The 22,210-nt window shown below is 44.8% G+C and overlaps 1 protein-coding gene across 4 annotated transcripts in view; it reads right to left on the bottom strand.

Moving 5' to 3' along the window:
• Positions 1 to 267: 267 nt before the first annotated feature.
• Positions 268 to 22,210, bottom strand: part of NLRX1 (NLR family member X1) — a 232,746-nt gene continuing 210,803 nt past the window's right edge. For all 4 annotated transcript variants that reach the window (XM_085645914.1, XM_085645912.1, XM_085645913.1 and 1 more), the window contains 2 exons: positions 8,243 to 8,494; positions 268 to 3,213 (listed from right to left, as the gene is read on the bottom strand). In XM_085645914.1, the coding sequence (XP_085502040.1) occupies positions 2,895 to 3,213; positions 8,243 to 8,494 (571 nt within the window). In that variant the 3' untranslated portion in view covers positions 268 to 2,894. The remainder of the gene's footprint in view (positions 3,214 to 8,242; positions 8,495 to 22,210) is intronic.

The raw sequence follows: 22,210 nt of genomic DNA, 5'->3' as shown, positions 1-22,210 counted from the left end.
CAAATCCCAACACTCCAAGCTAGAGCAGACAAGAGAGTGGGAAACCCTAATTGTCTCAAAAAATCAAATTCAATGAAAGGACTGCACTTTATCCCATGAATCTGTCTGACTGAAGCTACGTTTATGGATTGACTGGTGCAATTGGTTTCATCTCCATACACTCTGTCCAATAGGAATGCTTCGATTCCCTACAATGCCTGTCTTTGAGCAATCCATTTTTCAAAGCTCACACACACATTCACACAAAATTCAAGCCATGATCCAGACTGGATAAGAGATTTTTATTCAAAAATGTACATGCCAGTATAGCACAAATACTCACCCGGTACACCCGGCTTCCCGCCCCCGCCAAAGAGAAGCTAGTGCATTTCATATTTGCAAGGCACAAATGAAAAGGCAGACTGTAGCTGGGTCAAAGCTGAAGGAGATTCACGTTCCTCACACGACATATGGACAAGCCCTGAGGAGACCATCATGTGGTTTGATGTGACACAGGCAGTGCCTTCAGCCTGCACTGTGCCCGAGCACAACCAGGTTGAAGCCAGCCTGTCCATGCTGTCTCCACTCAGAGTCAGTAAACAGGCAGACAGAATCGGACAGCAAGGACCACTCAATAGAGGGTAGTGCAATTGATGCTGGTCTACGTATGCTTCCCTGAGCCATGTTCAAGGTCCACCAAGAAAATATGCCTGCGATGTAACCAGACAAGCCAATTCTTCAAACAGCACCTGTTGAGGCTGCAGCCAAGACATGATCAGGCTGTAGTCACACATTACTAGCTAACAATCATGACATGCAGAGTCTGTAACCATGGCATGCCCAGGATGCAAAAAGACCGGCATGCAGAGGCTGCAACCAAGACAGGCATGCTGGAAGCTGCAGCCAAGACAGGCATGCTGGAAGCTGCAGCCAAGACAAACATGCTAGAAGCTGCAGCCAAGACAGGCATGCTGGAAGCTGCAGCCAAGACAGGCATGCTGGAAGCTGCAGCCAAGACAGGCATGCTGGAAGCTGCAGCCAAGACAGGCATGCTGGAAGCTGCAGCCAAGACAGGCATGCTGGAAGCTGCAGCCAAGACAGGCATGCAGAGGGTATTACCAAGATATGAAAGTAGATTGTGTGGCCAAGATATACATTAACAGACTACGAACAGGCCTATCACATGCAGTCATAATGATATGTCAAAGCTGTAACCATGACACCCCAAGCCCGTAACCAAGACATGCTCAGGCTGTAGTCACACATTACCACCTAACAATCATTACATGCAGAGGCTGCAACCAAGCCAGGTATAGAGAGGCTGCAACCAAGCCAGGCATGCTAGAAGCTGCCGCCAAGACAGGCATGCGTTACCAAGATATGCATGTAGATTTTGCAACCAAGATATACAATAAGAGATTGTGACTAGACCAATCATATGTGGTCATCATGATATGTCAAAGCGGTAGCCATGACACGCCAAACCCATAACTAAGATACGACAAGGCTAAAATGAGGCATGGTCAGACAGCAAAACAAGGTATGCGAAGGTTGTAATGAGATGTACCCAGACTGAAAACAAGAAAGATCAAGGCTTAACCAGACACAAATAAACATTTACCCTAACTGTCAACTACACGAGTCTAGGTTTTAACCAGATATACCCAGGCTGCAACTAGACAGGCAGATACTGAAACTGACGCGGCATCCAGACATATCCAAGGTGCAACCGAAGAGGCACAAACTACTGAGACATGTTAGCTAATGGTCGAAGGGCTGTAACACTCTAAGAATTTGATGCCAGAGGAGACAGATAACAAACAGAGCAGGAGCTAGGGCAAAAGGCCAACCAGAAAGGAAGGAAATATGCACCTTGGGGTGAGTGGATTTAGCCATACAGGCCAATTTGCTTCCTGCAAGCAAGCAGGCAACATTCAGGAAGACAACTGGAAGTAAGGCACTCTGTAAGATGCCGGGAAGTTCCAGTCGAAAAGGCAAGGGGGTAATGAGACGGAAAGGCGGTAGGGTAACCATGGCATCATGGGTCACAGCAGTTTGGGTTCAGAGTCCCAGTGTTCAGCAGGTGGTCAGCACAGCAGTGGGCTGAGGCACTATCAGCAGGTATGAATCCCTTTATGTCTGCCCAGGAAAGCTACCCCAAAAAGTGTACACATGATGCTCACATCAGTCTAGCACCGTCAGGCCTAGTGACAGCAAGGGCACCTGCACCAAGAGTTTTAGGCGATCTCCTTCAGTACCTGTGTCACTAGGCCTTTTAACTACAAATACACCTATACTAAGTGCTTGCTTGCTACATCCCTGCTAGAATCAGGTTGAAGTACCATTAACGGCACCCATACAAAAGATTTATGTGATGCCAAGTCCCTCACACCACAGACACTAGTTCACAGTGCCGCCTATTTGTCAGCACAAGTGCCATCTAGTCTAGCTCCAGAACTGGTAGCTTCTCAGTGTTTCAGTACCCAAAAAGTGAAAATACTTGTGATGTCAGAACAAAGCAGGGTGTCTTTAACAGTGCCCATCTTTGGCAAGAAACCCATGCGCTGTTATCCATCAGAACTTTTTAGTCAGTACTATAAGTGCAATTTTATGCCCTCATGACCTCCGTTCCAAATATTGTCCATTGAAGCACCAAGTGGGCCAATTCCAGCATATCTAACTAAACTTACACAGTGTGGTCCACTTCAACAGCCTGTACCTCCTTGATGAAAGTGCGACATGAGCACGGTCCAGGTACAGAGCACAAATCAGATTGCGTGTTGTTGTGCACCTTTGGACCCAAAAGGGCCATTTTGCATCTTGCTTTAAAAAAAAATATATTTAGGCAACACATGTAACCCTTCTCCAGTGCAAATATGTGCCCCATGCACAGCTCTGCAGTCATGGCCTCCAGTTTACATGGACTCTTCCTGAATCTTCCGCAGGACTTTCTCCACTTTGTTCTCCACTCGCAGGAACTTGGCCTTCTTCCAGGGGTTGCTTGTTCGGCGCCGGCTGCACTGCAAATCCTCCAGCAGCAGCCGCAGGTGGCGCTGTATGCGCTCGTGGTCCCAGCCCTTCACATTTTTGGTCACCACGTTCAAGATGAGCGACCAATGCTGTGACACGTCAGTGCCCTCCGCCAGCGACACCAGCACCTCCACGCCATCTCTGCTCCTCCTCAGCTCGTGCAGTGACTGCCTCCCCTCCTCACTGATGTTGTTAAAGTACAAGCTGGTGGGGAAGAAAGGAGACACATTATTTGGGTGTGGAAAAAGAATCTAGGTGGGCTGTAACTATAGGAATGCAATTATGGGAGGGCAACAGGTGTGAGCCAATGCAGACAGCTGAAAAAGGCTAGATAGATTTTTCTCTCTTAAATGGTCTTTTCAAAGAGATAGCATACGTCTGCTTGATCAAATACTCCTGTGATGAAAGCAGACATTCCGGGCAAACATGAGCACAGCAAGCAGTTTGCACGATTACAAATAGTATGTGTAGCGTGCAGGCGCGTTTGGATGGTTGGGCACAAGCACGTGGCGGTGGGTGTGTACCAGCCTGTGTTTATGTGCACAAGGGTGTGTAGATGTGTCTCTCTGGAGTTCTGCATATTTGTTGGTGGCTGAGACTAGATCTGTTTCAGTATATAGCTGTACCTGCACCTTTGTAGGTTTGCATTTGTGTGTGACTGTACTCATGTGGGTGCATCTTTGTAGTGTTGAGATTACAGCTCACTTTCACTGAACACAAAGGAATACAGCCTAAACAGCATGCGCCAAGGCGGGGTAGAACGAAGGGGCATCCACTCCCTCCAGACTGCAATGGCTTAATGTTTTTCGTAGAGGGCTGTTTGCAGCTAGTGCCTCATCGGAGAGTCAGTGAAGTGATAGGTTCAGGCTCTCCGTTCTTTCATATCCCTAGGCTCCTCCTTCACCCCATGCAGAGTTTGTGCACGATAGGGCTGGAACCAAGCCACCACATCAGACTCCTGGTGAACCTGCTCAGACCTCATGGTCACGTGACCCAGGCCGGCCACCTAGATTCCAAGGAGGGCAGAAACTCAAGACATTGCAGCCTAAAAGGTTTTCGTGAAAGTGCGTTATACAAACTTTAAAAAAAACCCAGGTAGTAGTGCGCTGCACATAACTTATTAAATGCTGCAAAACATTCAGGGTGATCATCGTTCACAAGCAAATGGAGGTTGTTTACAAGACTTCAAAGGACAGCAAAAGTGCTTTTATACGTTCCAAAAATCTAAAGAATTTAAAATGTTCACCCAGGGGCCGGAGCACCAGCAGAAGAGGTAAGTGTGCCCTGTCCTGAGTGGGATAAGCTACAGCGTGAAGGCTGTTCACTGACAGGGCTTCTTCCCTAACCTATTCTACGTCACAACCTCTGGACCGCAGAATGTCAACCCTAAGACAGATGGGGTCTGTAACCCAGAATCGCTTACAGGACTCAAATGGCCCTCCACTTCATAACATGACAAGTTTAAAACCCTCCTCATAGCACTCCTTCTCGAAGTCGTAGATAACAATAATCAGTAATCGGGTTCTATTAGGCAAATAGTGAGCTGTGTAAGCATACTTTGTGGATCTTGGAACACACGTTATAGGCATGCCTAGTAACTTTTGAGGTCGAGCCTAGGCAGTGCATGCGCTGGCTCTCAACATGCTGTATTCAATCCGTGGAATTACAGACTGCCTCCAGCTTCCGACTGGATTTTGTCAGTGTCCTTTAAAAAATGTTGCTTCTAATTGGGTAATGGTTCCTGCTTAACCCACCTTTTTTCTAAATTGTTGACTCTCATGGATCGCCACCAAGACTTGTCCTCTTCCACTTGTTGCTATTGTATGTCCTGTCTTTGGACCTTTTTTTTTTTTTACATTGACACCGAGCACTTCCTACTTAACGCGGCACCCGATTCACGGCCGCTGAACTTTAGTATAATCAAGCACTGCGCACAAGTGTTTGTTGTGGCAAACCCGCACTTCACAAGATGCTCTTTTAATTTGCACACGCTTATATTTTTTGGAGCATTTCCCACTTAGCGCGGCATCCGATTCACATACACCGCGCTTATGGGGTGACATTTCTTCAGCTTCGGCGTCTATCACTGCTCCCAGCTGTCCCTCCCATCCGCCCTCCTGCTGCTTGTCTCGTACATCAGTAGCAAGGTAGCAAAAACATCTTTGGTTTCCTTGTTTAACATAACAGGCCTCTCACTAGCTGAAGGGTGGGGGAGATGGAAAGGGAAGTATAGTAGATACCGTGGGAGAAAAGCATAACCACGATACATGACAACTTATCAAAAATCTATGGCAATGCGGTTTTGCTTTTTAATATATTTTCAAATAGAATTGAAATTACAAGAAACTCAAATCAAACAATATTTTAACAGTTTTTAGTCTGGCAGTTTATAGTTCATTTAGTGCTTAATTTACACGTTAGTTTCATGTTGCACCTTTTGTTCTACTAAAGGCTTTGGTGTGAACTCACTCATGTGTTTACAAATATTGCGCTTGACAGACATTTTCTTTCATTGTTTACATACTGAGTCAGTTTGCCACGCTTTGCAAGCAGATTCTCCACCTTTCTCACCTGCAAGTGTGTTAATTTTTGTTGTTGTAGTTTTTTATATAGCACAAACTCGACCCGAAGGTATTGGAGCACTTTACATGAGCACTAGTTACTTTACACAAGGACACATTCATATTTGGTAGGCACAGAAAGATGAAGTGATTTGCCTAGAATCACAGGATATTGAGTCGATGCCGAGACTCATCCTGCCCCTTTCTCACTTCCTCTTCTGAACACAGAGAAGCCGCGAGGGTTGCACTGCAAGCCTGCCAGGCTTCCTAGCAGGAGAGTGCTGGAAATTGTTTGGGGTGCAGGGTAAGTCTGTGTTGCCATCAGGGGTGCACAAGGTTTCTGTGAAGCGTGGAAACGGGTGCAAAGTGCATGGGTAGAGAGTGTTGCGAACTTCTCATAATGGCATAAATAGGCGGTTAAGATTTACGGGGCGGCTGTGAACAAGCACTTCCCACTACTATGAAATGCATTCAAATATGAATCGATTTCCTGTGAGGATGCCGCCTTGTGCAACTCTGCGTTACTTTGTAGGAACCACATGCACTGTAGCTCTAGGCTGGCCTGGTAGCACTTTTTGGAGCCCTCTCAATAAGTCTCGCCAGACCAGCGCATGCGCTGGGTCAGGCGAGACCTAAAAAACGGCAAACTGCTTTTGTTCGCTACAGGAAGTGACGGAGAGGCGTTTGTTACGCATGCAATTTTTTGAGGAGCGGTTTTTGGGAAATTTAATTTAAATAAAGGATTATTCACTCAAACCTGCACCCTTTTCCCTCAGCTCCCGCATAACGAAATTCAAGTCAGGCGACTGGGGGTGGTCTTCTTACACGGACGTGCTGATTACAACGTTCCCCAGCTGAGCATCCTTACAGACCAAAAACAAAAAAACTCTTTTTTCATCGTGGCTTTTCGGGGGTTGCTCTCAGAACACTCCGGGGCTGCCTGACCCAGGTGCTCCCTCTCTTTTCCCCTCTTCACTCTGCTGCTCCAGCCTGGCGGGGCCTGAAGTGAAATGTGGCACTGGCTGCTCCCTTTGTTCTCTTTCATGTGCTACCCAAGACCAATAGCAGGAGCAGAGGCTTTCCTCCAAGTGGTCGAATCTTTAGGAGTGTTTCAAATGAGCTCCCTGGTGGGAGAAGGCAGCTTTTTTGTGCCCACCTGCGTCTTGGAAACACAAGAGGAGGAAAAAACGTAATCAGAGGAATACAAGGGGGACTGTAAAGTGGACCTGTAATTTTTTTTTTTTTGGGGAATGATTTTGTATTTTTGCTTATGTGGACTCACTTCTGCAAGCTTCCCTTAGCTGCCCCTACACCAATGCAAGCTACCCGACACTGCTCCCAATGACACAACCTTCCTCACGATCCTCACTTCTGCAAACTTCCCTTGGCTGCCCCTACACCACTGCAAGCTACCAGACACTGCTCCAAATGCCGCAAGCTTCCACACATTCCAATTTTGGCTTGATATAACCTTACGCAGATTCAGAAATTAAGCTATAATTGAACCAACCAGGATAATGTGATGAATGGCTAAACACTTATACGGCCCCAAATGCGAGACCTACTGGCCATGCCACTGCTTTTATCTTTTTTAACAGATCCTGTAAATATTGTGGTGTACAAAATTTCTGTGCTGCACAATATTACATGTAGATTTGCATACATTCTGTATGTTTGAAAAGAAACCTAAGTTTGTAGATTTCACAAGATTTTCATCTTCTACTTTGTGCTGAGTTGTGCTTGTAATCCACCACAACGGACTCCATCTGATGGCCACTGCAGGTTGAGCTGGGGAGAGGAGTCTCCTGTTCCTCACAATGATCTCCCTCCCCCGCTTACCAGTTGTGGACTACTCTCAATGCCTCCAGAAGTGTAAGTTCAACGGAGCGCCAATGTGTCTTAAATATAAAGCGGACAGAGGAGGGCTGTGACTTGGAGGCACTTAGTGGAGTTGGGAAAACCTGGCAATGACCGGTCCTACAGTACTGTTGATATCAAAGAAGCAACACTTCATTGGCACTGAGGGACACAGCAAGTACTAGTAACAGCTTGTGAGCAATGGGGGACAGCGGCTGTACCGGGAACTGTGGGAGACCAAAAGATACACAAGGGCAATAAAGGACAGGAGTTGGAATTTCATTAGTCAACAATGGTATTGGTAATCAGTGGTGGTGGACTAAAGGATATTTGTAGAGCCTGGAAGAGGGTTCTGGGTGGGTACTTTGGATGCAAGCACCAGAAAACACTTGTGGGCACAGAAGGAGAGTAGCATGAACAAAGGTACTCCAGAGCACTAAACGACACTGATGCTGGAGACACTAGTGGACTGAGGGACCGTAGTAGCCACAGAGTAGCACAGTGATGTAAACTGACACTGTGGGACATGAGGGAGTCTCAGGAGTGTGCTAGCACTGGGACATCACTCAGAACACTGGCATTGCTGGTCACTGGCGGGCCCTGGCAGAAACTGTCACTGAAAGAAGTTGATGGGCACTGAGGGACACCAATGGTGATGGTCACAATGGTACACAAATCCACAAGTGGGCAATGACACCGGTGGCAGTGCCACAAGACAGCAATGGCTCTGGGGGACAGCGCAGAGGAGAACATGCACTGAGTAAGTAAGGGCCTTAGCATGGAAGTAGAAGTGGTGGGCGCGAGATGGTACTCACTGTACTTTCTGCATTTTGGGGTTTCTCTTAGCCACATCCACCAGGACCAACGCGGCAGCATCCGTGACTGAGTTGTAGGCCAGGTTCAGCTCCTTCAGGCAGGTATTCTTCTCCAAGTGCTCTGCAAGGATCCTTACTCCAGAGTCACCTAGGGATGTGTGCAGCAGCGACAGGTGTGTCAGGGACTTATTACCAGACAGGGCCTCCCCAATGAAGGCCACCCCATCCTCCGTGATTGGGTTATTGCAGAGCCTGAGTGAAGTAGAAAAGACAAATGTTGAACAGAAATGCATGTGTGACCTCAAATGCATGAATGGGGGAAGAGAAGAGGAAGGAAAAGAACTGGGGGGGGGGAAATGGCACGTAAGAGTGAGATGGAAAAGATGAAGAGAGGATTAGCATTAAACTGAGAGTTAGGGAGACAGGGAAGTAAATGGAGGGTAAAGGATTTAGGTGAAAACGCAAGGATTGTGGTGAAGGGTGAGGAAGAAAGAGAAATAAGTGGGAGGTGAAGAAACCTGGCGAGCCATTGGAGAAAAAAAAGAGAAGCTATAGGCTAGAAAAGGGAGTAAAAGAATGTGGAGGCACTGAAAAAGTAATGCATAGATTGGAGAAGGAACAGGTAACAAGCATAAGAGCACAGTTGGAGGAAGCAAACAACTAAGTAGGTGAAAGCGTGAAAAAGAAAGCGTTGGATGGATTAGGATATTAAAGGAGGAAGCTAAAAAAGATAGGAGAAGGGAAGACATGACAGAGTGGAGGGGACATGAGAAGGCAGTATGAGGGATAAATGAAAGGATGATAGAGTCACTCAGGTAGTAGGACTGAGGGAAAATCAGCTAAAAGAATGTGGGATAGGTGAAATGTTGAGACTGGGGCGACACACCTAGTGACAAAGACGCAGACCCAACACAGACTACTCCACCTATTCGAATTTTGTACCAAAGTAAGCTTTACATGCCCTTCAATTTCTAGCATAACAGGCCAGAGTGCTGGATTTCCCATACAAAGAATAGGGAATTAGTATGTACAATAGTGTAAATTAAGTTAAAGTGAAAACAAATGAGATGCCCAAACTGATAAACTCATATAAAAATACAATATTAAGAAAACAAATGTATGTGCTTTACAGGAGATAAAGAATTGATGAGGCAGGGGGACTCTTTGATTCTTATTTAAGAACCAACTCCTGTAAAGCAAAATCTGAAAAAGGCAAATATTCAAACATCTTTTAATAGCTGTTTTGGGCAAAAAGACATAATAAAAGCATACTGTAGGAATATCTGTGGTTTAAACCCCAAAATAAGACATTACATGCAAACTTTACAAACATACAATTGGTAATTACTAATGTTTAACCTTAACTGCACAGTTTCTCTAACTATCCATTAAATTCCTGCTGACTGAAATCTCTGGCTTGTATTTCTGCTTTACCTCCACCTGCCTTAGCGGCACCTTTAATTCAGTATTGCTGACATCTCTCTAAAGGACATCATCTTGGCTTAAGTACCCAGCAGGACAGAGGATGTAACAAACACAGAAAACATTGACTACTCCTATTTCCACTGGACAGGTTTTCCCATCATCTTTGAGGTGATTTCAAAGTGTGGGTGCAGGCTGTCAAGCCCTTTGACAAACCTCTAGTATTGTCCTGCTGCACTTGAAACTATCATCCTTGTCTTTGTTTTCTAAAATTTATAATATTTAAAAAAACACTTTTAAATGTGTCATTTTGAGCAGCGGGTTTCTGGAATGCAGGTGAGATCACACATCCAATAAATAACAGGGCAGGGTTACTCTTATGCCCTGGAATGTGGCGCCCTTATTGTAGTGTTCTTATATAATCCCTTAACACTGCATATCCCAAGTAAGAATCTTCCAGTTAGATAGTTTGCTATGTTTTGAATATTTGGGCAGTTACTGTCTGGTAAGCCCACAAAGGTCTGCTCTGGGAAGTTCACAGAATAAACTTTGTGTTACTGTACAGGCCTCGAACAATCTACTTGCCCACTAGCTATGGAGAGTCAGATTTTATCAGGTCGAGCTATTTTCAGGGCCTACTCGACCGTTCTGGTGAGTTGACAATGATCACCCAATGTGAGACCAGTTTACGGCTCAAATACATTACGGTTAGGGTCTAGTAGATTAGGAGCAGTGGCTATTTGCACATCTTTGAGTTTGTGGGTACCCACACTGGCATGTGAATTAGAGGACTTTTCTCAAAATGACTTCTTTCTTACACACTGTCTTACATTTGGAAGGCGCAAATGCAGAGAAAGACAACTGATAATAACACTTGTTTACTATTCCCCCAAACCAGTGGTTCCCAAACTTTTTGGACCCATGGCTCCCTTGCCCTAATTGGCAGTTGGCCGTGGCTCCCCAACATTTTTTTATGGGTGGGCGGGTGGGGGGGGGGGGGATGTAAGCTCGACCTCGGGAGTACTTCCTGTTGTCTTCCTTAAATTAATTGGGATGCAATGAAGGTAGTATAATCATATTTGTAACAAAATACGAAGATAACAGCTGTTTAATAAAACTTTGTTAAGTGTGAAACGATACAAGATTAATAGCCATATGTTTCCATGCAGCATTTATTAACCACACAACAATAGTTCACAAATTTCTATATAAATATCTTTTCAATGAACAGGTAAAACAGAGTCCGAAATTTACCTTACAAATCCTAGTGAGATGGATGTGCTTGTTTTTCCTTACATAACTCCTGAAATCTTGGAGTTATTTTTGAGATTGCAACACGCATTTCTTTTTCAAGGTGAATTTTTGCCCTATATTTAGACTTTATCACTGCAACTGCTGAAAAGCCTGCTTCACAAAGGTACGAAGTAGCAAAAGGGATCAAAACATGCAGGGCTCTCTTGCTAATCATTGGATATTCATCTCCAGCTTGGCACCAGAACTCAAGCAGTGACTGAGACTGGAACCTTACTTTCAATGTTGAGTCACTTGAAACATCAATAAGCTGTTCTGCTTCCTCATTGTTGAAATGCTGAGGTATCTCAGCGTTGAAGGGGTCTCTCACCCATTTTATTGGCTCCACTTCATCCTCTGGAAAATATTTATCAAGGTAGAAACGCAGTTGAGACAAATACAGAACAAAAACTGTCCTCAGTTCCTCCTTTAACGCCATCTCATTCTCCTGCAGGAATTGGTCCAATGAAGGAAAACATTTATAGTCACCTTTGCTTAGACTGCTTTTCCAAAGGATCACTTTCTTCTTAAAGCCTGAAACTTTGTCTGACAGTTGCAAGATGTTAGTATTATTGCCTTGCAAGGACTTGTTCAGTGCATTCAGTTTTTCAAATAGATCAGAAAGAAAAGCCATTTGTATTAGAAAGTCTGCATCAATAAACTTGTCAGCAAAACAATGTTCATCACCATGTAGATATGAGTATATTTCATTCCTCAGTTCATACACCCTAAGCAGGGAGTTACCTAGAGACAGCCACCGAGAACTACTATAGAACAAGAGACATGAGTGTTCCGCACCCATGTCCTCACACAGTTTAGCAAAAAATCTTGCTTTCAATGGTCTTGTTTTAATATAATTTACCACTTTGATGACAATTTTCAGAATACCATGCAGTTCTTCACTGAGGTTTCCTGCTGCCAGTGCTTCTCTGTGAATGATGCAGTGTGTCCAAACAGCATTAGGAGCTTTAGATCGTATGCGAGCTTGAAGTCCTTGGTAGCATCCTGCCATTGAACGGCCCCCATCTGTACAAACTCCAACACATCTCTCCCAGTCAATTTGATTCTGTTGCATGAAATCATCCACAACCGCATACAAGTCTTGACCTGTGGTTCCACCTTTGATTTCTTTACAAAACAACAAATCCTCAACAATTTGTTTTTCGTATAGAAACCTGACATAGCAAATAAGATGGGTGTCTTTGTGGTTGTCTGTTGCCTCATCCAACTGGAGTGCAAAGTCTTTGCCTCTTAGATTACAGATGAGCTGATCGTTAATATCTTCAGCCATATCATTTATCCTCCGGCTGATAGTATTATTAGAAAGAGGCACTTTCAGCAGCTGTTTACCCGCATCTTCGCCGATCATGATTGTTACCATCTCAACAGCAGCAGGCAAAATCAGCTCTTCTGCAATTGTGTGGGGTTTTTTACTCTGTGCAACTAGATAGGCCACTTTATATGAAGACAGGAGGGCGTTACTATTAGTTTTGGTTTGTTTTGAGAAAGTGGACTTTTGTAGTTTGGCTTCTGCAACTTTTCTTTCAAAAAAATCCCTTGGCTTTCCGACCACATTTGGGTGAAGACTTTCAAGATGCCGCTTAAGTTTACTTGGAAGCATGGATTCCAGAGCCAAAACTTTTAAACAGATTGCACATTGAGGACGGTCCTCGTTATTAACCCGGACACACGTGAAACCATAATCCAAATACCTGTCATCGTACTTTCTATACTTGGCCTTTCGTTTCCCGTCGTCTTTTTTGTCAGAAGAACCTGCAACTTCACTTTGCTCAGACGAACTTGAACTTGGCATTAGAAATCTCTTCATTGTCAATCACAAAGATGGGAATCAGTTCCTCTCGTCTTTCTATCTGTAAAGTCCCTGGTCGTCGTTTCTTTTCCTTTGCTGAAGTATTTCCAGGTTTCTTCCAGGTGTCATCCACAGTCTCCACGGAATAATAAGCCTGAAGTACAAAACATCCAGGTAAGACAAGTATAAATAGAACTAAAGTTATTCTCTGCCTAATGATGGATCTATTATTTCTGTTAGTTTGCAGAACCATTTTGCAGGCTCAGAAATTTATAAATCAGTACGCGGCTTTAGAACTGGTGGTGCCCAGTGCGACAATGTTTGCGCCCCACAGATTCCATCACTACCACCCTTTAGCAGTGCCCCCCTCAAGTCTCCATGACCACTCTCTCTCAAATATATTGAATCAGTTATATAGTGCCACCTATACCAGTGTAAGTTGTCAGGGCACTTATCACACACACATTACACAGAGACAATCAATCATATGTGTGTAAATTAGTGTATAGGAAATGTTTCATAAGCCAGAGGACTACAAGGTAAGTCACATGTCATCCATACTGGTGGCAGACAGTAAGTGTGCTTAGTCTGGAGAGGCACAGACTCAGAATTTAAAGGGTAGTGGGGGTTCCATTTAATAATTAGGAGTGTTTGTTACTGAAATGAACCCTTTTTGAAACAGATTATAATGAAAGATGGAGGAAAACATCATAGTGCTCTAATAATCCATACTGTTTGCATGCAGCTCTTGAATGACAGTTATTAGCACATGTTAGGATTTTAACATTCTACACTACTTTTAAGCAAAAGATCTGACAAAGGCACTGACCTATTTAAACTAGCTTCACTGTGTGATGTGCATGATACACATTCTTTGCAGCAGGCACATTAACACTGTCTAATTTCTTTATTCACTTTTTTGAACCTTGCATTCCATCCTTGATGTTTGCCACGGTTGGGACGTTTGGTATAACTAACTTTGCCTTCATGAAGCTTCAAGTATAATTTCTGTCAAGGTTTGTTTCCATCGGTGTGAGTAGTAGTGAAGTACTCGTGGTCAGTAGAGTCTGAACTAAACACTGATAATGCCCAGTTTCCTAACCTCTTCCAGAAAATAATGTAGTTTGGAAGTAGGCAAAGCTTGGAAAACAGTAACGCAGGAAAAAAGTGTGGCTGAAAAATAACGCGCAAGAGTGAAAGACTAAGTGAGGAGTGCTGGAAGAAAGATGCATGCGTGGGAATCAAGAGTAGGCAACCTTGGTATTCATCAGCCCCCACAATATGCCAGCACTAGGCTCCTAAGAAAAACTTTAGATCTCACACTTTGATTTTTATTTTATTTATTTACTATTAGGCCTTGGATTGCTTTCTTGATAAAAGGAAATCGTATAGCGCTTATTCAGCTGATCTGAACTGCAAAGTAAAAGTAAAAATAAAAAGCCAAAGTGCTCGGCGTGCATCATATATGCTTGCGTATGTCCACACAATGACCATCGTGAAATTGTTAGCGTTCCAAGACGTCAGCCATGCGTTCACTTGCAGATGTGTCGTGTCACGTGCACACACGTGTATTGTACCACGCTGTAGCGACCATGCATAGAAAGTTAACAGGTTGGTATTTGCCTCTAAAGTGAATGTACACCCTTGCTTAGACAGAACGGGTCTTTTCGTTGTAATTAAGTATTCGCTGGAGCGAAAAATATTAAATCAAGTTAGTATTTCTGTTAACAAGAAGAAACCGCCAAGAAGCAGCATATTTCTCCTCTATAAGCACAGTATGCGGTTTTGGCAGTTTCAACACTATAAATCGGTTCATGTTTGGAGCGCGCTTATTAAGCTGTTTCATTCAATATCGCCCGATTTATATATCAGCCGTAAAATACTCTCGTCTCACTAGTAACTGATACTGACTCTCCTAGCCTCCTACTCACATTGGGCGACTCACAAATTCAAGGTACCAGTAGAACGGGAACGACATGGTAGTTTTTCAATACATTTAATGTGCAGTTTATCCTTTGACTGAGAACCAAAATACATTCTGGGAAAAAAAATGTCCTTCGAGCCGATTTGAACCAGCGACCTAAGGATAACAGACACTCCACTACAGTCCTCCGCTCTACCAACTGAGCTTTACGCTTTTTGTTTCTAGTGAGTCTTTCTAAATGTGGCCTTACTGCTTTGTCGAGTACGTTCCATGTAGTCAACGTAAAAAAATAAAATGGCAAAGTATTACACATGTACTACGGTCCATGTCTACACAGCAATAAATGTGAGAGGCAATACAAGTGACTACCACTACTACCTCAAAGAACGTCCGTAAATTCAGCCTAGCGTTCGTTGTCTCTTATTAATTTTTTACAGAATATTTGTCGTAATTCAAGTACTTCTGGGTCGCATGACAGCCAGTCCGACGGCTGAACATTATTGTCTCACTGTGTAATCAACTTTACTTCACTGTCTTACCTTGGCAACGGCAGAAGACGGCCGGCGGTAGAAAGCGGCGGGCGGCAAAAGACGCAGCAGTAACTCCCCACTAACGCCAGAGCTGCGTACGTATGGCATGCGTATGCCAGTAATGGAGACTACCTCCGACGCCTGAGAATGCGCGTACGACGCGTATACGTACGTACGCACGCACGTACGCCTCCAGGAACAGACCATGTCCCCAGTTTTTGCAGGTGGGACAGCTTTTGCCTTCAGCTCGCTTTTCGCTTAATTTTTCAACATTGTGGTCGCGGCGCCCCTGGCTCCTCATTACGGCGCACCGGGGTGCCGCGGCGCACAGTTTGGGAACCGCTGCCCCAAACCCACAAGTTCTAAGCCTTTTTTGGGCTATTTGGGGTAGTTTGCGCTTATGCCCCCATAACTTTTTGTCCACAAATGGTATCCTTGCAAAATTTGCATTCTTTTATTCCAACATCCTGGGAATTTTAAAGGTAACCAGGGATTGTGGATTCCCCTTGGGGGCGTTGGAGACATTAGCCAAATACACCTAGATTTGGGGGTTTTGGGAAACAAATGCAGCAGCATAAAGCATCCGTTTTTTTCCTGCAAATGGAAACAACAAAGGGTTTGCGGTGCTAAAATTGCCTTCTTCCCAGCTTTCAGGAAAGGGCAGACTTGAATCAGAAAACCACATTGTTCAACATAGTTTTGGCATTTCACTGGGACATAGCCCATTTTTCTTAATTTTCTAGTGCTTTCAACCTCTTTCTAGTTAGTGTTAGAAGTGGGTGTGAAACCCATTGGGGATCCCGGAAAGATATACTTTTCTGAAAAGTAGACAAAATTCTGAATTCAGCAAGGGTTCATAAGTGTAGATCCTTCAAGGTTTTGCCAGTAACAAGTAACAGTTGAAATAAAAATAAAATATTGAAATTGAGTTGGAAAGAAACAGCCATTTTTAGGTCTCGCGACCTGCGTTGCACTGCGCAGCAGTGCTCGCGCAGGTGAGAGTCCTTTTGTCCGGGGTTCAGAAATGGACCCTGGAATCGCACACGCTTGTGCGTGTTCGTTTTCTTTTCAGCTCTTTCATTGGCCCTTGCGTGCGGCTTAGTCTTAAAGACAGCACGCAATTGGCCCGAAACGCGCGCATAGCTCCTCCCATGGCCTATTGGTGCCTATTACGCGCACCAAGCGTGTAATAGACACCAATAGGCCGTGGGAGGAGCTATGATCGTGCCCAGAGTCAGGCGAGCCGCGCGCCACTTGTTATAGAATGGTTACAATACAAATAGTTACTTATTGGTATCTCTTGAATATGTGACATGCTCTGTACTCGGGGTAGAAAGGCTGATGGCGTGGCAGCTATTTCCACGTGGTGAACTCGGTTTTTGTTAGTTGATGCGCTGAGTGTTTGGACCGAGCACAAACGGTTGGATTAGGTTCTGTGTTGAAATATATATATTTTTGTTACTATCTCAACGTCTTCCTCATTAATTTTAACAATCTGGCTGTCTATGCACTTTTTTTTCATTTTTATGCGCGTTAACTGTTAGGTCTAACTGTGTATATATAGCCTGTTGGGGTAAGGTTTGAGCAAAATCGTGGCGGGGGGAGTTGAAGTTCGAGCATACGCAGGAGACTGCCCCGGTTCCCCTCCCGCTTCCTGTTCTTACAGTTGAGTTGAAGGTCACCTAGTCGGTTCAGGTTTCTGCTGGGGTTCGGTTGTTAGTTTAGAGTGGAAGATGGCGGCATCTTTGGAAATTTACGTCAGGGCGCACACCGGTGTCGTGCATCATTTCTTTCTTCCCATGTGTGGGGCTATCTGCTAAATTATGTACAGTGCAGGCTGTATAATTGTTTGCACTCAGGGTTTCAAACGGTAAAGCACTCTGACACCGACAAACTACAAGTAACCGTGTGCACTACATTAAGTACTGGTGTCGATCGCGTCATCTATATCCGGGTTATTTCTTTCGGGTTTACACCTCCACGTGTGCATTAAACCCAAATTCGCAGTTCTATAAATGAGCCCTCCAGGTGCCTACCACAAGCCCTCTAGTCTAGTACTGCCTTACTTGATGACGTTGAACTCTGACGTGTGTGGCCCTCACTGTACAGACTACACAAGGTTAATCTGCCTGCAAGAGTGCTCAGTAAATGCGTAAATGCTCACCTAGAAGCGCCTCCGGTTTTCCTCTGTGCGCACCGTGGCCGCGCCGCCATAGCGGGAACTCCACCGTCGTGCTTTTGCTATCTTGACAGCTCATTTCACACGGTGTGGGAGTCGGGGACTTTTACCGACCTCGGGCAGACGTATTCATAGTGTTTGGCGCTGTTTTTTGTTTTCATTATTGCGGAGTTTCCTTTCACCTACTCTGACAACTGGATCAGGTGTTCGCACGGGGAAGACCCTGTGTAAGTGGAGCCGCGCCAGACAGTGACTCACGGCGCGCGATAGATGCAATGAAAACAATATGCAAGCCCTTCCAATGAAGCTGCTCACCTTTAGCCTAGTAACCGTATTTACGCTAATAAAAACACATGGCATTTGTCCAGGGCACGCTGTGCCTTCAAGGCATGTGCGGTACTTAGTACTTCTGTTTTCCAAAGGCAAGGCCTCTCCAGTCTAAAGATCAGAACATTTTGAGAGATAAATGGCTGTTAATATTTTACTATGAACGGTTCATTAAAATAGCCTTTTGATAGCAGTGCAGAACCATGTAATTCTTGGAGTGGTTGTGTGTGTGGTTGTGTGTGGATGTGTGTGGTTGTGTGTGTGTGGTTGTGTGTGTGTGGTTGTGTGCGTGGTTGTGTGCGTGGTTGTGTGTGTGGTTGTGTGTGTGTGGTTTTTTGGGTGTGTGTGGTGTGGTTGTGTGAGGTCGGTTGTGTGTGAGTGTGTGTGTGGTTGTATGTGTGATTTTGTGTGTGTGGTTGTGTGTGTGGTGGTTATGTGTGTGGTTGTGGTGGTTATGTGTGTGGTTGTGGTGGTTGTGTGTGTGTGGTTGTGGTTGTGTGTTGTGGTTGTAGTTGTGTGTTGTGGTTGGGTGTGGTTGTGTGATTACACATCACATAATTACACTGTATTCAATACAACATAAATACAATCCACATACCACTCAGTACTACATAATTGCACGTCACATAATTACTCTCTACTTAATGCAAGATAAATACACTCCACACAATACCACTCTGTGCCACATAACATAACACATAATTAAACTGTACTCAATGCAACATAAATACACACATTTCACTCAAGTTCGTGCTATATAAAAAAAAAAAAAAAACGCAATTGCAATTGCAATGCAATAGGTCTCACATTACTGAATCTGTGAGCTGCTATTGATGTTGCATTATTATTAGCAATGCCAACAGCTCAAACTTTAATAATGAAAGACCTATTGCATTGAAAATGCTTGTTGTCTAGGTTTTGATCTGTAACTTCTTTTAACTATGGTATATTTTCAAAAGCAATATACTGTTACTGACGCTGGACCCTTCTGGTTGCGGGGATATATAGGGCTTGTAGGTTTGCCAAGAATCTGAGGAACCCAGAGCCAATAACTGAGCTGCATCTTGCAATGGTTTTTTTTATTGTGTAAGGTATACAGCAATTCATTTGGTGAAATATAAAAAGTGAAAAATAGGTATCAAGGAAACAAACCTATGTATTTCCGAAATGGGCACAAGATATGGAGTTTATTCAAGTTACTCGACCTGCAGGTTTAGTAACATTTTTCTGATTTTTAGAGGCCTACTGTACATAAGTGTTTGTGGTTCACGCCTAAATTTCAATCAAGGAACACAATACTCATGGGTATCAAGAAACATCCAGGGGCATCCAACTGGTATGCTAGAACCAAAAAGTGACTTCCTGATCGGTTTTAACTAACCACTGCTGAAAAATAATTTCTGCGAGCCAGGGAACAAGGAATGCTTTGCAGTCTTCTTCTGCTTTGTGATAAACCTATTACAGTTGACTCATGATTAATCAAACTTCAACTAGTTTCTAAATTTGGGTTTCTAAAGCTGGAAAAATTACTGAAGGTCAGCATTATCAAAACTGCCACTAACCCAGATTACTTTTGGGAAAAGAGAACCAGGATGCAGAGCATACATCGTCAGATGCTGGTGTCTAAACCTGCCTGCCCCACAATGGCCCTCAAGATTCAACCTCCAAACCCTCCTTAAGCCTGAGAGGGAGCGTATTTGCAATTATAATCCATGTTGGCACGCCTGGACCCAGTAGCTAGCATGGCAAGGCTGCAAGCCTCCCTGAAGGATACTTTCAAATGACTCAATCGGTGTTCTATCTTGGCAGAATGAAGTTTAGATTATTTCAGTAAAACCCACCCAACTCAAGAGTGGTGTGAGGATTTGGAGGATCCAACCCATCTCAATAATGAAGCAGAAAAGTGGAGAATTTTCTTGAGGATGGCACATAGACCTGCTGCCTACCAGGGCTTGTCTTGTTGAGTCGAGGCTGATCCAAGCAGCAGCCTCAACATGGTGACTGTTGGCACTCTGGACACCACCTAGAGCGGCATGGGGTTAAGGTGGCATGGGAAATGACAGCCTGAGGTATAGATGGCTGCCTCCCTACCTCTACCATATGTCTCAATTTACAGCAGGGACTGAAATGGCGGTGTGGAGCCTGATATGGCCTGGTCATAAATCTACACAGCCAGGGCAGCTGCCCCAGCTGGTCAATAGAGACAGCAGGGCCAATACAGGGACTGGACTAATGCACTGAGGAGAGGCCGACGCCCTGCAGGTAAATCAATTTAGACCCCAACAGTAGGCCCAGACAAATGCTTAACACCCAGCTCGGTACATCCGGGCCCTATACATCCTTGGGTGAACCATATAAGCACGTTGATGCAGAGAACAAGAGGTCAACCCTGTGGGGGACTACCTGAACAGCCCACAGAGAACACAGGGTGGATCCCCATGTGGAGACCCCACACACAGCTCTGTGAACTAAGGCTCCTGGGCACTTTCACAAGGCAGAGCTTCCTACGCTTCCTACTCCTCTGGGGTGCTGTAATCGGATATATGCACCACTGAGCTACCAATGATACAGTGGATTCACATTTTATGCAGACTGGTGCTGAGGATTCAGGAAGTAGAGCTGGGGCCCCAAAATGTGCCAGATCATGGTCTGATACAACTCACAACTGAGCCGCTGGGAAGGGCACTGAGAGAGAAGTAGGTCTCTGGCATCTAAAAGACTCCCTCTTCAAGGATCTGTTTCTCCTGGATGAAATATGTGAAGCCATACAGGTGTGTTACACTTAATAGCACTGCTTAACCCACTGGTGGTGTGGGATGCTCTGATCGCTGTGCTGAGAGGGACTCTCATAAAAAAAACAGGCCATCTCTGCCGAATGAGAGAGGCCACACTGGTCGACCTTTGGGGAGAATTGATACCCTTAGAGGGGAAACATAAAGCAAGCCCCTCTCGGAGAACGGGAGACAGTTGGCCTTGATAGGAGGCCAACTATGTATCCTAGAATATGATAAAGACAACTACATCCTTGCTGGAGTTGGAACTTGCTTCAACAAGGAGGCAACAAAGCATGTGCCTTGCTAGTGAACAGACTCTGAGCTTCTTTCAAGAGGCTATATGCTGCTTCTCTGTCAGACCCAGCAGCAATAACCTCATATCTACAATAAGTGAACCTGCTCACTATGCCTCCACTGGAGGCAGATCATTTAGAGGAGCCCATTTTGGTCACATAAGTCCTTATGCAAGTTGGGCAAGGAATCCGGCCCTGGCGGCAACACAGTAGCAATTTACAAACAATTCTCACCTCCTTTAGCCCCAATCCTCATGGAGGTCCTTAGTTACCTGGATTGTTCATAGGGTCTGACCGAGTCCATCGCCGAAGAAACGACTATCCTGATCATAAAGTCAAACAACTCATGCTCACAGTATCACCCGATCTCCTTGTTGAACACAGACGTGAAGATTTTTGCCATGATCCTGGTTAACCACCTGGAGGCAGTATTTCCGCTCTTGGTAAATGCTGATCCGACTAGCTTTAGTCCAACCATATCTACCAGTGACATCAAAAAGGCCTTCCACCTAATAGATGTGGCAAGTAAAAACCATAAAGAAGTGGTTCTTCGGTCTCTGGGTGTGGAGAAAACTTTCAACAGGGTTGTAGGAAGCTAGCTCTGTGTATATTATACCAAAGTAAGGGATAGTGTGCAAGGAGTCCAGGGAGTCCCCAGAGGTATAGCAGAGGGTAAATTAGGTAAGTACTAACAGCACTCTTTGTGGCATTTATTGTAGTCACTCAATCAAGGACTGATACACACACTCAGAGACAGAATCCAGACCAATTAGGTAAGTATAAAAAAAATATACTTATATTTTATTTTAGAACCAAGCAAGACTTGGCACAGGGAGTAAAATATACTTTTAAATGCTTCGAACATGAAGCTTGCACCACAAGGCTTTCTGGAGAAGGGTGGGAAGAAAGAAAGCTTGGATCCCCCGGAGCCACCCTATACCTTCTTGCCACCTGTCTGGAGACTGCAGGCGAAGAGAGTGGCTTACGCCAAACATCCTTTACAGGCTCTAAGATAGCCTCATTAAAAGGCAACAAGGGTTCAACATTCGAAGTTGGTGAATGCAGGACTTCAGTCAGGAGGTTTGGCTTATATTCAGCAGAGGGTAACTGCAAGTCCAGCAACTCTGCGGCCTTCTTGATAACTGAATGATAGGGGGCCAATTCTTGTGGTGGCGAAGACCTGGTCGAAGAATGCTCCCACTCCGGTGTGGTATCAAGACCACTAGCATCCTGAATGCCTTCAAAGTCATCAGAAGATGCGTCCACCTCACCTTCTTCCACTTCCTCCCTATAACGCTCCTCTTCCAAGACTCTCTGGGCCTCTCTCCTTGAACGGATCTGAGGAACCGGCGTCGGCGGCGCCGTACGCGGATTCGGTGGAACCGAATGTGGAGTCGACGGCGCCGGAGTCGGCGGCGC

The sequence above is a fragment of the Triturus cristatus genome, chromosome 3_1 (assembly GCF_964204655.1).
Source record: "Triturus cristatus chromosome 3_1, aTriCri1.1, whole genome shotgun sequence".
Lineage (NCBI taxonomy): Eukaryota > Metazoa > Chordata > Amphibia > Caudata > Salamandridae > Triturus > Triturus cristatus.
The sequence above is the reverse complement of the archived record's forward strand: the minus strand, read 5'-3'. Positions and strand labels throughout refer to the sequence as shown.